Source organism: Heloderma suspectum, chromosome 1 (assembly GCF_057233095.1).
Source record: "Heloderma suspectum isolate Gila_16-S chromosome 1, 16-S_ref, whole genome shotgun sequence".
Lineage (NCBI taxonomy): Eukaryota > Metazoa > Chordata > Lepidosauria > Squamata > Helodermatidae > Heloderma > Heloderma suspectum.
Window position 1 is genome coordinate 86884269 of NC_139458.1, and position 15315 is coordinate 86899583.

Below are 15315 nucleotides of genomic sequence, written 5' to 3' on the forward strand. Positions count from 1 at the left end.
TATGGATAGTTTTGAAATGGGGTGTTCTATCATTACACAAGGCACCAGTCAATTTTTGAAGCACTATCAGTGGTCTAATAAAATCTGATTACAAACTTTTACAATATCCCTAAGGCTAAAAATCCTCTCACCAGTAATTTATCAAAAAGCTTCTTTAAATTTGATTCTAGTTTTTCCATGTCCCCACAGAAGGAACTCATCTCAGCCAGCAGTTTCAGTACCTGAAAAAAAGAAGATACTCTGTAGAAAATTAAGAGTTGCAACTTTATACCATTATAATTTTAAACAAGAACAGACTCTAAAAAAGAAAAGAGAAAGGAAAAGAAAAGAAAACAAAAAACTGGCTTGACCCTGAATATGACAATGTCAGATAATGAGTCAAAATGGCTGAAGACAGTAATTTTTGAAAAGGTTGTGCCCACTGTAAATTATTTTTGGTTGTGTCTTAATACAGACCACTCTTTTAGGCTACAAACTCAAGATGAGGAATGGTTTATTCTGCACAGCACCATGCTTGATGACAAACAGGGAATACCATAGAACTTTAGGAGAGTAGGGCTTCAGAATCAGCCTTATAATGGTCAAAATTAGTAATGAATTTATTTTTTCTTATATCTGACATACTTTGGATAAGTAAAACTCAGGTGATGTTCGATATTTCCAGATTAGCTTACCTCTAACTGGATATCAAGGCCTTCAACTGGGGTGGTCAGAGAACTCAAATTTGGCAGCACATGCTCACAGAAGTAAGTGACAAATCTTGTGGAGTGAACATTTTTCTGTGGAAAATCAAAACAGCAGTTGTTACTGCAACATTTTCCTATGCTTCTTTACACAATTCAAATTGTTTGCACAATTCAGTAGCAGCTAGCATTAGAAACCTTTATATCATGAGGGTTCTAAAATGCCAGGTAAACACAGTCTTATTTTTCTATATGATGGAAACCCTGTCAAAGCTTTTGGACAGAAAGAGGCTATAATAAACAGCACTGACATTTACATACAGCATTCTTGCAGTTAACCAGTCACCCAGGCTGAGTAACAATTCCTTCCAAGTAAGTAGCTGATTAATAATCAGGCAGACTGGTATTTTTGGGTAGTGGTGGTGGTAGGCTGCCTCTTTTTCATACTTGCCTGTAAAACTGAATTACAAAAACACTTCTAGCGTACTCAACTAAAATAGTCAAGTTTCAAAGAAACTAGAAAAAGTATTAGGTCTGGATAAAAAACAATTATAAGACAAAAGATGGAATTTGCAACAGAAACCCCCTCCCCCTCAAATGTCAATCCCCTATCAGCTGTTCTGTTACTAATGTCCTTGGCCAAAGTGTTTCTTGAATGAGACTCCTGCAGGATAAATCTTATTTTATCTCAGGCTCAGTCAAAAGATAATTAATTTTTCCTTGGCCATTGTAAGCTTCCTGAATAAAGAAGAGTTTAACAAAATGACTAAAAAGGCAAGCATAATCCTCGTTTTACAGACAGGGGACTGTCATTCAGATTTTGAACCTGTTCAGTGTTTTAAGAATATTCATCTCAGTGCCAGGAATAGCCATCTTCCAAACCTAAGCCCTTTATTGTAACAGCAGAGTAAGCTTCCTCTCCCATTAACAGTTTTGATGAGGTGGACTACAGTTCATGAAAACCTATGTAATAACAAAATTTGATAGGTCACAAGCCTCTATTATTTTTGCTGCAACGGAGTGTTTATTTTAATTTCCATCCAGCTGTTCCACCAAAAAATGGTGCCTAAGGCAGCTAGCAATAAATCCAAATTAAAAACAAAATAAATTAAAATAAATTAAAACCATATTTAAAAACTCAACACTAAAAGAAATAAAAAGCACAAATGCATTCAAAACCCCTTCAACAGACCGGCTTATACGCCAAAGGCCTGCCTAAACAAAAATGTCTTTGCCTGCCAGGAGAAGGGTAACAGAAACCTGGCAGCAGCTACTGAAAAGGCCCCACCAAACACGCTTCTGATGGTGGAGGAACTAAGAGAAGGGCTTCGCCCCAAAATCTTAAAACCTGAGCAAGCTTGTATAGAATGTGGTCTTCCAGGTAGCCTGCCCCTGAGCTGTATAAGGCTTTGTAGCTCATAACCAGCACTTTGAGTTGTGCCCAGAAATACACTAGTAGTCAGTGAAGCTGTTTTAAGAACGGAGTTACACGCTCCCTGTAATGGGTGTTGTCAACAGTCTTGTCGCAGCACTCTGGACCAACTGAAGTTTCCAAACACTTTTCAAAGTCAACCCCGCTTCTAGCATGTTGCAGTAGTCCAAACGGGATGTAACTAAGGCATGTGTGACTGTGGCCATATCAGACCCAATTGGAACACTAGCCTCAGCTGTGCAAGCACACTCCTGGCTGCCATGAAACCTGGGCAACCAGGTACAGGGCTGAATCTGGGTGTATACCCAAAATGTGAACCTGAGTCTTCAGGGGAAGTGTAACCCCATCCAGCACAGGTTGAATTCCTATTCCCCAATCTGCCTTTCGACTAAGCAGGAGAGCCTGTTTTGTCTGAATTTTTAGTTTGTTCACTTGTCTAGTCCATTATCGACATCAGATGCTGATTTAGAACTAGAACAGCTTCTTTGGATTCAGATGGAAAGGAGAGATAGAGTTGGGTGTCATCAGCATACTGGTAGCACTGAACCCGCAAACACCAGGCAATCTCTTGCAGCAGTTTCATGCATATGTTAAATAGCATGGGAGGCAAGACGGAATGCTGAGGAACATCACATGTCAACAGCTAGGGTTTTGAACAGGAGTTCCTGAGCACTGCCTTCTGAAATCACCTTTCCAAGAAGGACAAGAGCCACCATAAAACAGTGCCTCCCAATCCCATCCCAGACAGACGCTTCAGAAGGATAAGTATGGTCAATAGTACTGAAAGCTGTCGCAAGGTCCAGCAGAACCAAGGACATGCTCCCCCTGTCCAGTTCCTAGTGTAGATTGTCCACCAAAATGACCAAAGCAGTCTCTGTCCTGTAATCAGGCCTGAAGCCAGATTGAAGTGGAACTGGATGATCAGCCATATCCAGAAACCCCTGGATCTGAGAAGTCACCACATGTTCCAGAATCTTGCCCAAGAATGGAATATTGGAGCCTGGTCAGAAATTATGCAATGCAGTAGGATTTAGGGAGGTTTTTTGAGCAGAGGTCTTACTTTGACTCTGGTCAAAGTGTGACCTGCTGAAAGAGTGGGGCCAAAAATAATTGGGACAGACCTATGGCTGCTATGGAGTCCTGTGCCATCCCTAATAAGGCAGTTGGGGAAAAAGCTGGGAGAGATTTACTGGGAAATATCTAGACTAGCACAGACTAACTTTCCCTTTGGAGAGCCTTTAAAATGACTTGCATTTCTAGGGCACATCTAAACTAATACTAGAGCAACGTCAATAGAGCTTGATTATGCTTTAGTTGACTTTATTCTGCACTCAGTTTTACTGTATCTTAACTGGATTTGATTGTGTTTTTCTTTGTTTCATTGTGGGCTCTTCGGGTGGCCCATAAAGGCCAAAAAGCAGGATACAAATGATTCCAGAAATAAATGAACGCATGTATACAAGTTACAAATGCAACAGTCTTACAGCTTTACACAGCCATTACCTACATTATGGGCTACTCACTCCGGAATAGCCAGTTTGCACTGCTGAACTGACATGAAAGCCACAACATTTTTTTTAATATAAATACTTACTGAGAAAAGTGGGACGGCTTGACGGGTACACTGCAAGAGTCTGTCCACGCAATCAGGGTCAGATGGATTGAACGTCTGTTCAAGATCAGCTTGTTCAGCCACTAGTTCAACTAGCTGCTGTCTTCCACTCACTGTCTGCAGGCTTCTTAAGCCAGATAGTATCTTCATGAACAAGACAAACTCCTCACCTGTCACATCCTCAAGAACCTTAACAGAAACAAAGAAGAGAAGTAAATAGAAAAAAAATGTAGGGCCGTACTAATACCACCAAGGGCTCCATGTGGCCCCTGGCCTACAGATTCCCCACCTCAGAACTAAATCATGGAGGAATGAGCAAATTTATCAGAACTTTCTGTAGAATTGGGTGTTAAGAAAAATGGAAATGTAGACAAGAAGGAAAGAAAATCATGCCAAGCATGATGAAAGCCCCAGTCTGTAGTAGTCTTAAGATGGAATGGAGATGGTGATACATAGACTTGGGATAAAGAAGGAATGGCTGCTCTCCCTCGGAAAATATTCAGGAAATATTGAAAATATTCAGGAAAATATGCCCACTGTTATTCAGGCTTGTCTCTAGCATTAATTAGAACAGGCCCCTTATATGGCTGAGAACAAAAGCAAAGGAAAATATGGCAGTCCTCATATTGGCAACACTGGAGATTCATTTTAGATAGCGAACTGCATAGTAACGAGTCAATGAAAGCCAAATTGGGTACTGTTATGCTATCCTGGAATCAAGGAACTTCAAAGTGAAGAGGTGACATGAAACTGCTGAATTGCATTTCATTACGAAGCTCAATTCTATCCTCTGTGGCTAATAGGAGTTTTGGCGGTGTCTAATTAGCCCTGCAGTTCCCTGCACACCCTCAAGATATGCTCTAGAAGGTTGAGGGATGCTCTGGAACAGATCTGAGGGTGGGGTATAGAGGGAGGCTAAAGTCCTGTTGCAAGAGTGGAAATCCGCTCACACAGACATTACATTTTGCCCAAAGGTTTCTCATAATTCTACATATGTTAATTAGCTCACCAATGCCAGGAAGTCTGTATTACCACCAACAAATGTTTTTCTTCTGAATGGACACTGTTAGTACTATAATTATCACCATTTGTACTTTCTGCATTTCATTTCTCTCTAAGATCACTGTTTATAATCCCACCCCCTGCCTCTCACAACCATGACACTTAAGACAACACTCAGTACAGTCTATAAAAGCTTATGCCATAATAAATGTGTTACTTTTTAAGGTGTCACAAGACTCTTTGCTATAGTTTAACTAAATGAATGTACTCACCTTCTTCGATTCTGTCAGTATGAGCTCCTCTACTTCTTTTGTTAACACTTCTTCAGGCAGTGTTTTGAGTTTTGTGGACAGGAATTTGATGGCTCTTTCTCGCACGATATCCTCTCCCTGAAGAATCTGACTGAATAAACCACCCAATGTTCCTAAATGGAAAAAGAGATTGCATACTAATTCCTTCATAATGGAAAGAAAATGATTTTTTATTAAATATCTAAGTATTACAGTTATGTAAGTTACCAAGGGACCTTTTGGGGCCCATAGGCACATTTGGGAATTTGAGAAACTGTCCTGAGCACCACCACAAAGGGGTGCATTGCAGATGAAAACACTGACCTGCAACTGCCTGCCTTCTTAATTTCCTAAGAATGTATCTGAGCCCCACATGTGGCCCAGAGGCATTCATGGGAAAAGATGGCAGCAGCTAGACGCCCTCGCTTTGCTTCGAAGTGATCCCAGCTGCCAGTAAGAAATATTGTTATTTAAAAGGAGGGGTAGAGCACCTTAGCGGGTGCTAAGAAAAGTGTCCAAGGGCGTACTGATGCCCATGGGCACCACGCTGCCTATCCCCGAGTTAAAGTATGAGTCACAGCTACCTGGAAATAGTGACAATAGCTTTCAAAAGGATTATAAAACCTTCTACCACATTAGTAAAGAAGCTCCAGTTGATTCTAACATATCTGTATTAAACTCTTGAATAGTTATTGTAATTGTGGCAACAAAAAAGGGGCAGACATCGATATTGGATTAAATACTGCTGCAACCTTCATTAAATGAAACAGCATGATGTTGACCAGGATTGGTGGAGGGATGGGGGTGAATGAGGGGGCCTGTTTCCCTATTCTCTGCACCTGATTGACTGGTCTGCTGCCCATGTCACGTGTCCGTCAGGTGCTGTGCTCTTGCTTGAGTTTAAAGCCTGTAGTAAAATGCCTCTAGCACTGTGCAGCTGTTAGGCTGCAAACAGGTGCCACTTCCAACTGCTGGCCAAACAGGTTGCGAGATCCCGAGCAGGGCCTTATATAGCTCTGCCCAAGTCTCACCAAGAAATCTCCCAACCATCATGAGATTTCCGTCAACATGGTCTCATGATGGCTGGGAACTCCCAGCCATCAAGCTGGAGTAGCCTTCCCAAGGCCGCTGTAACTATCCCTCCCTCGTTGTTGGTCGGTGCTGTAGCCTATGGTGGTGAAGGCTTCCAAACACTGTATTCTTGGTATCTTCAGAAATTATGATTACTATTATAATAATGGCATCAGTATTCATACTGGTTATAATTCCACTATACCTGCCAAAAAAAATCAATCCCATATTTTATTTCAGGAGATCCAACTGAATACAGATAATATTAAAGTTATAAAACATGTTAGGATTAAAATGCATCTGTTACCTTTAGCATCCATCTTAAATATGCTTAGCAAAGCATTGTTAACCAAGTTGAATTCTGCAGAATCATCTAGGGAAAACAGAAAACTAAGGATCACAAATCTTTTTAACCTAACTAAAACAATACAAACATTGGAAATCAGGGAAATGCGGAAACTCATGTCAAAAGAAATTCTTCCAAGAACTAATTAAAGAATTTGACAAAATATTTGCCAGGAAAACAGAAGGCAGGAACCACAGCAGTGCAAATACAAAACTCAAGTGAAAACTGACTCCAGGTGCCTTATTTTGTTTCTTTACAATAAACTTATATGCAATTCCTGTAAAGTGTCACATGTGATGGCATAAATTAATAAAAAATAACAACACTTTTTTCATCAGGAACAAGTACGAACATAACACAGAGACACTAATGTTTTGTCAGTGTTCAAAATCATTGACACCTATCTCACATTTTTAACTGCTGTGGCACAAGAGGAAGGTTTCGCTACAGCACTTCAAGTAACATTGTTTCCAACAAATGTATGCAGCTCTTAAGGCAGTATCTTACTCTGAGGCATGCCAGAGCTTTTTTGCCTGCAACGGTTCTGTACTGCGCCCTATGAATTTTTATCATTAAGAGCGAAGACAGAGATGCGCCTTTTTAGAACATGCAGGTTACCAGCTCCCTGTACATAGTGAGTTTTCAAATGGAGAATATTCATAGCTTTTAGAAATCTGACAGAGAAGATGGCAAGAATAAAGGTATGGGGGATGCAGGAAGGAGTTTCCTAAAATACAATGGTGCAAATGCTGGTGAGGGAAAAGCAAGAAGGCTAAGGGAGCAATCCTATGGCTGCTAGTCAGTGGCTAGACAGCCATAGGATATGTCGGTTTCTGGGAACCGACCTTGGAGCCCGTGCTCCGAGGTCAGTTCCCCGAGAGCTGACAACCCCCCATGCTGCCTCATAGGCAGCACGGAATAGCCCCGCGCTCAGAACAGCAGCTCAGAGCAGCGTAAAAGGGGCATTCCAAGGGGCAAGGTGGGTGGAAATGCTGGTACGACACATCCTATGTGTTGTCTGGCCTCCGCCGCCCCTGCTCCGACTTCCTGTGGCTAGACACCTGAAATCAGTTGTCTAGCCACGAATGAAAGTCAGAAGAAGTGTGGAGGAGATGATCCCCTCTATACTTCTCCTGCCCTGCTTGGATAGGTGGTTGCCTCCAAGTTTGGAGGTGGCCGCCTATCCCCATAGGATTGCACCCTAAGGCTACAAAGACAGTTACAGCAAGGGATATTTATCCTTGCTTTGATTACAACTTGCAAGCCGACCATGAATGTAAACACCAGTCTTTCCTACCTGACTGCAGAAGTTGGGTGAGTATATCTGCCACTCTAGGAAGGTTGTCACCTGTAGCAAATTGAGGTAATTCCTTGATTGCTTGGCGCCGGATCTATAAAAACAACACACAATCATCAACTGAAAAAATGTATTAAAATCCTCTCTCATACAGATTGGGAAGGACAGCCACGATTTTCAGCTGAATTTAGTTGATGTCAATGTTTTATGTCCACCATTACTGAGTTACTAGGTACCTAAGGCTATCATGAAGCTCATCTATGGAATCTAGCCCATGTATGACTGATGGGAGGCAGAGTTGCCACTGCCATGGAGGAACAAAGAAAACAGAAGCCCTGTGCCACCACTACAGTCCACCATGCTGTCCTCTAAACACTGATGAACATTAAAATAAATAAAACATGCATAAAGAGCTAATGATACTTTGCTGAAGGTACAACTCATATGGATGCCAGGTTGATTTCCACAAGAAGCAGGGCTTTCTTTGTAGTGACCCTGGAACTCTAGAATACTCTTGCTCAGGATAGTCATCCTCCTCCCTTTCTGTCACTGTTTCGTAAACAGACAAAATGTTGTTTCATCCTGCCTCAAGTCAACCCTCTTTCTCTTTTGCTAGGTTATATTATTTTGGTTGTTTTTAAGTTTATTTTTAATTATTTTATTAATTTGTTTTTAAATTTTTATTGAACACATACTGAAAAGGAATGTATAAATTCTGTAAATCAGCTATAAAAAACACAAAAGTATCTTTTAAAATGTAGTTTTAGGGTTGTATCCAAGTAACCCTCCCACTGATGGAATGACTCCTGTCAACAGAACGGGGAGAGAGCAATTCCTTCTCTCTCCCTTGAGGGAGCAGGTTTTGGGTTGGCATGGGAGGCTGCAGGGGGTGAGAGGACGTTCCACTAAGCAAATAGAAGTCCAGTCACAGAACAATGGATTTTGCCCATAATTCTAATACATGAAAAAGGATGCCTGCTTCTAAACAAAGCAAGCCTGTATGATCCATGACTCCTGAAGAACAGGGTGGAAAGGTGCCCTCTCTATCTTTGCTAACAGATGATGATATGGTGCAATTAAAAAAGGTATACCTCCAATTACCCACAGGCAATTTGGTTTCCAGTCAACTGACAGGCACACCAACCTTTCTCAGTCTTCCATCGATAGAAAAGTTGACCGTACCAATACAGTATCGGGGTCAAATGCATACCAAGAAAGCCATACAAATAAAAACCTAGTGGACGTTATTAAGTACAACACCATTTTCTAGATAAAAAAACATCCCTTTCTTGAGATCTCCCATTTTCCAGTAGAGTTGCACATAAGTCATCGGGGCCAATAATGCCACCGAATGTAAGGTACAAATACCTACAAGAATGGTATCTGGGGTCTAACTGAACATTTTATGTCATTAACACACACATAACTATAATAGTTGCACAAGTATAATGATGTAATAATCACGAGTTCTGAATTACTGTTAACAACAAATCTCACCGACCCTGCAACTACAGCACATGCTACCTCAGCAGGCTATGCGCAATCACATTTCACAACTGAAAGAGTAGGGCAGACTGAAGGTTACATGAAGCACTTTGATGGTGTGATTTTCTGCCACAGAGATGACACCTGCTCCTTCTCTTGGTGTCAGCAGTGACAGGCCCTATCACTCCTGAGGCTGCCTCTCTCAAACTCACAGAGAACACTGGCTATGTCCCTATACTCAGCCCAGGGTTTGTGTTTTAATTGTGTTTAATTTTTTTTGTTTTCATGCTATGTTTTAATTAAGATGTTGTTTTTAGTCTGTATTTTATTGTTAGGAGCTTTGAACACCATTTTTGGGGTGTGTGGAAAGGCAGAATAGAAAATAAATAAATAAATAAGGAGGAACCAGACAAAAATGTTAAGCACTTGTACAGCAGCTTGTTGTGAAGAAAAAGGCACTTACAGAAACATCTTCATCCTCGCAAAGGTCCAGTTGGGCATTGATGGCTGAATCTGCCAATTCAGGGAAATGTCTGAAGAACTTCGGAATAAACTGCGCTGCTAATCTCTTCTCCTTGGCACCTCCCTTGACACCATCCAAGATCACCTGATAAGCATCTTTGTGCTAGAAAAGAGAGAAGCCCTTTGTTTTATGCAATCTAAGGGTGCAAGACTCTCTAGTTTCCACTGAAATATTAGAATATAGTTGTAAGGATCTGCATAAATATTTGTTTCTGATAATAAACAAGATACTTGTAGCTGTTCACAGAATACCCATTGCTCCAGATGAAAAATTCAGCAGGTACATATGGGTGCTCGATACTTTCTGAAGCATCAACTCTGAGAAAGGTCAAAAACAAGACCTTCCAGAAAGAAGTCGATGGTATGAGGTTCTACAGCTAAATGGCAAATGTTAGCTAAGTTGCGATGCACTGAATGGTGGCCGGAAGGCTATGCTATTGCTGACCATAACAATATGGGATGGTCCTCAGAAAGCATAATATACCAGCACTCTAGCATCTGCACTGGTATCTGCTTCGCATAATTCAAGGTGTTGGCCTATGAAATATTAACAGCTTAAGCATGCTTGCCTATTCACTAAGGCCCACTGCAATTTCCAAGACCACCATCACATCCTTGTGCCATATATGTACCCAGAAAGGTATTTTTAGTGTCTGTTCTGCAACTATGGAGCTGTCTTTCCTTTGAAGCCTCTTAGCAGCTCCGATGCTTTTAGCTTAAAAAAATCAAATGGATATTTTATACTTACTTTCTGATCTATTGCTAGCTATCCCAAGACTTCAGAATAAGGCAAATTATGACCACGTTTGCAAGGCTTCCAAAGACTTCTGGCTTACCTTGAACAAACCAGCAGTGCTGGGGCACGCTGCTTGATCGCTCATGCTGCAAGTGGGAGCAGCTAAACAAACCACGGACTTTTAATCCATAGTTTGGTTTAGTGGTGTGCGAACTGGGAATTCTGGTTTGTCTCTTCCCAGTTCGCACATCACAAACAAACGAACTATGGATGGAAGGTCTACGGCACCAGCATGCTCATTCACAATTCTTTAGAATCCCAGCTTATAGTGCCATGCAAGTGTGTGGCATATAAATAAAAGCAAAGGAAAAAAAGGACATTACATTCTATGGACTGTGGAGGATTTGACATAGAAAACATGTCTGTAGTAATATATGGAGCACTTTCCTGTAAATTAAAAGAAGGTTTCCACAAGTGCAATCCTAAAAGAGACAGTGCCATGGGTGGCAGCTGGCTGAAGGAAATGGTCTTCTACACAGCCAGCCTAAATGCAAAGAAGATGTCAGGTAGCAAGCACATTTTTTTTTTATGGCAAGGCATCTGCAGAAATCCAGGATCTATGGGTACACACAGGTTGCCATCCCTTGGGGCAAACAAGTTAGAAGAGCATGTATGGAGCACAGACTGTAAGAGTGCAATCCTACAGGTTGTGATACCAATAGATAGAGGGCTCCGAGCTCGGAGCCCTCTGGCTATCCTATGCCTTGCTGTTCCTTCATTTAACTGTAAAAAGCAGCTAGATGGGCCTCTGACCCCATCTAGCTGACTTACCTATGAATGGGTGGGGAGGGGGCTGGAGAGGCCATAGGATATTGCACAATCTGGCCTCTCCTCTCCCCACCCACCAGCACACACCCCTTCTCCCTCTCTGGTATAAGAGAAGCTTCCTGCAGTAGATGGGAGGGGGTGGAAGAGGAAAGATCCCCTATCAGATCTAGGAGTGATAGGATTGCTCTCCTTGGCTACAATTGCAGATGAAAAAATTGCACTAAGGAACACTGTGGGACTAAATACGCACAGGATTGCACTGTAAGGATTATAGTCAAAACCATGTAACACAGATTCCTTATCCCTCAAAAGCATGATACAAAAATGAGGTGGTAAAACTGTGGATTGTATCACTTCAGATGGTCATATTTTTTGTGTGATATTTTACTAGTACAAGTCAAATCCCAACGTATCTACGGAAGTAAATTGTCCCCCAAAGAAGGGCACTTTAGTCTGCTTCCCTAGATCAGTTTTTCTTTAAAAATCCCCATGGGATTTATCCTGTTGCTTTACACTGGGGTGAATTTTATTTCAGCCAATGGCAAAAACAGATTTTCGGGGATTTTTTTGACCTGGATTCTTTCTTGTTTAAATAAAACTAAATGGTACGTGGCTGAAATTTGAGAACATATTTTACGCAGGTGACAATATCTTGGGAGGACTACATTTTAGCTCCACTTCTGTGAAAACTGTGCAACAGAAAATGCACTCAGGCTGGATTTCTACCCCAACAGACTGGAGAAAGGACATCCTCCCACCTCCTAAAATTACAGACGAACAAATCTGGTAGAAAGCTATGTTACGGCTGCAATCCTAAGTATGCTTACTTCGGGGCAACCACCATTGAGTTAAATGGGCCTTACTTCCCAGTAGACATATGTAAGCCTAGGGAGGCTTACCTAGGGAGGTGGTGGGCTCTCCCACACTGGAGGCATTCAAGACGAGGCTGGACAGCCATCTGTCAGGGATGCTCTGACCTGGACTCCTGCATTGAGCAGGGGGTTGGACTCGATGGCCTTGTAGGCCCCTTCGAACCCTACTATTCTATGATTCCATGAAGCATACATCTGTGGAAAACTACAAACATACCCTCCTCCACACACATATCAAAGCATTCAAAATAAGATTTCCTAGGTGCAAACTGAAGCGGTACAGCCAGAATCCCACCACCCCATTTTAGCTCCAACACTCATCGTAGTCGCAATCAGGGCGTTCGACGAAGGCACCTTTTCAATGGACGCCTTCGGGCGAAGTGGGGGTGGCGGGGAGGGTCTACTCCCCGCGCCGCATTGTGAACACCCCACTCAGCGGTGCTCGTTGTTCTGAACTCCTGAATGCGGAGCGCACGACTGGGATCGTACTGGGGGGGGGGGGGGGCGAGGGAGAGACGCGGGGAAGGGGCGGCGACCTTCTCTGGGCCAGAGCAGCTTTTGAACACCTGCCTCAAAGCGAACGAACCACCCAGGAAAAGGAGAGGCTCTCGCGGATCGAGTCCGCACAGCGCGTCAGCGATGGCACCGAACCGATGACGCCTGTGCGGGAAGATGGGGGGGGGCAGACTGAGCCCCTCCCCCCCCCGCATACAGACACCGCGTGGTAACGGCCGCGTCTGGGCTGCCGAGGGGGCGCCTCCGTCCCCTGTCGCTCGGCCTGAGCCCACCCGCGCGCGGCTCCCCCGCAGGCTCCCCACCGCCGCAGGGAGGCCGGCCGGCTCTTCCCCCGCCCCGCCGCCGGGCTAGGCCAGGAGCCCCGCAGCCCCGCCGCGTCCCCACCTCGGCCGCGGTCTCCTTGGCGTCGGCCAAGATGCCGTAATTACGGTACAGCTCCTCCACGGTGGGCATCGTGCTGCGGCTGCTCCTCGGCCAACGCCTGTGACTACTACTGCGGCGGCGGCGGCGGCGAAGACGACAACAACCTCCTCCTCCTCCTCCTCCCCGCACCCCCCGCCTCGCGAACGGAAGCGAGCGGAACCGCCGAGCGCATCCGGCGGCGGCGGGGTCGCGCTCCGCCCGCAGCGGCCTCTATGGCCGCGGAGGGCGCATTGCAGCTAGGCCGCCTACCCCAATACTCAAAAATCCCGGGTTCGCTCCAGGTGATAGTGTGAATATAGCTTTAAGGGCGCAATCCTATGCGTGTTTAGACAGAAAAAAAGACCTACAACTCCCAGCATCCCCCAGCCAGCAAAGCTGGCTGGGGGATGCTGGGAGTTGTAGGACTTTTTTTCTGTCTAAACACGCATAGGATTGTGCCTTGAGGGGTTCATCACACGGAGCTTTTATCCTGCTATTGAGATGGATCTGTCACGGAAGTTTGCGGGCTCTTTAGATGACGCTGCCACCCTCCAGGGTGTCTTCCGCCATTTTCCTCTGCCTATCCCGCCTTTTCCCCAAATACAAAGAATGTAGTATTTTTCCCAGCCCGCGGCACAGGAGCGCCATGACCTCCATGTGAAATTCCAAGACAGCGGAAGAAACCGCGCTGTCTACCTGCTGTGGGCGTTTGTTTTCTGTTGTTGGAGGCGCCGTCAGGATGATGACGGCATTGAGCTTGGGAGAGGGGTTGCGGGGAAGGAGACCCCAGCAGATTTGACAGGCGCGAGGGCAAGAATCACCTGCCTGTTGCGTCTCCCGCCTCTGCATTTCTCAGTTGGTGGGGGAAGAGAGTAAAATTTGTTGTTCAGTCGTGTCCTACTCTTCGTGACCCCATGGACCATAGCACGCCAGGCCTTCCCGTCCTGCGCTCTCTCCCGGAGCGTGCTCAAGTCCATATTCATTGCATCAGTGATGCTATCTAGCCATCTCATCCTCTGCCCTCCCCTTCTCCTTTTGCCTTCAGTCTTTCCCAGCATCAGGGTCTTTTCCAGAGAGTTTTCTCTTCGCATTAGGTGGCCAGAATACTGGAGCTTCAGCTTCAGTATCTGGCCTTCCAATGAGCACTCAGGGTTGATTTCCTTTAGGATGGACTGATTTGACCTCCTTGCAGTCCAGGGGACTCGTAAGAGTCTTCTCCAGCACCACAGTTCGAAAGCTAAAATGCCTCCCTGCAACTGAGGGAGACGCTTCTGATCCCCCACCAAGCTCAGAAGCAACCTCCTCTGTTGTTTCTGAGCGCCCTATGAAGCTTACTCCCAAGTAAGTGGGTTGAGGGTTGCAGACTTACAGGGCGATCTGATGTCTACTCAGAAGTAAGTCCCATTGAGTTCAATGTGGCTTACCCCCAAGTAAGTGCACCCAGGATTGCAGACTTACCATCATCATCTTGGCAATCACTCGTGATCGAGTAAGATTGTCTTCCAGGGGTAGAGTCTTAGCAGTGGGTCTGTAGGTGGCTGTGAAGGCGAATTCTGGATCCACACAGCCTCCCACAGTGAGGACATAGTTTTCCAGGTAGAAGGCGATCACGATGAGGATTTGCTTGACGTGCCTTCTGCTGAGCTCGTTTCTCCTTTTCACCCCATACTCTTGCTTCTTCAAAGTCCATAGCGCCTTTAATATAGGCTGACCTCCAGCTGGAACGCTCATGGGTATGAGAGGAGCTGCAGTGGGGAGGAGAACAAGGGGAGGAATAAGGGGAAGCCTCACACGACATTGGATTTAACTGAAAGCTGCTGCTTGATTAATTGGGGGCACCTTTAAAAAATACATAAAAGGCTCCTGTTCTTCAAACCGATTGACATTCAATTTTTCCCACTTTAAGTCATATATACAAAGTGATAGTATTCAATTTAGAATGATCCCGATATTTGAAAAGAAAGTCTCCTTTTCCAATATTTCGAATACATCCATCTAATAAATGGATCACATAAAAAGTCTTTATCCTTTGGTTCCACGCCTTTCGGATATATTAATAAATACATTCTGGGATCTAAAGGAATCTTTCTTTTTTTAAAATAGCACTGTTTTAGTTGATTAAAACCTATTAATATAATCAATTAATTAAACATTACAGCTCTATTTAAAGCTTATATTAACTTCATCTGGTTTACAGCTAAAACTGTAAAAGATTTATAGG

At 43.9% G+C, this 15315-nt stretch overlaps 1 protein-coding gene across 1 annotated transcript in view; it reads right to left on the bottom strand.

Annotated features, from left to right (window-relative positions):
- The window catches only part of API5 (apoptosis inhibitor 5), a 25097-nt gene extending 11843 nt beyond the window's left edge, over positions 1 to 13254 (bottom strand). The window contains exons 1-8 of the mRNA XM_084851043.1: positions 13077 to 13254; positions 9682 to 9843; positions 7734 to 7827; positions 6398 to 6463; positions 5002 to 5153; positions 3710 to 3916; positions 675 to 779; positions 132 to 221 (exon numbers count right to left, since the gene is read on the bottom strand). Of these exons, the coding sequence (XP_084707169.1) occupies positions 132 to 221; positions 675 to 779; positions 3710 to 3916; positions 5002 to 5153; positions 6398 to 6463; positions 7734 to 7827; positions 9682 to 9843; positions 13077 to 13145 (945 nt within the window). The 5' untranslated portion in view covers positions 13146 to 13254. The remainder of the gene's footprint in view (positions 1 to 131; positions 222 to 674; positions 780 to 3709; positions 3917 to 5001; positions 5154 to 6397; positions 6464 to 7733; positions 7828 to 9681; positions 9844 to 13076) is intronic.
- Between the last annotated feature and the right edge of the window lie 2061 nt (positions 13255 to 15315).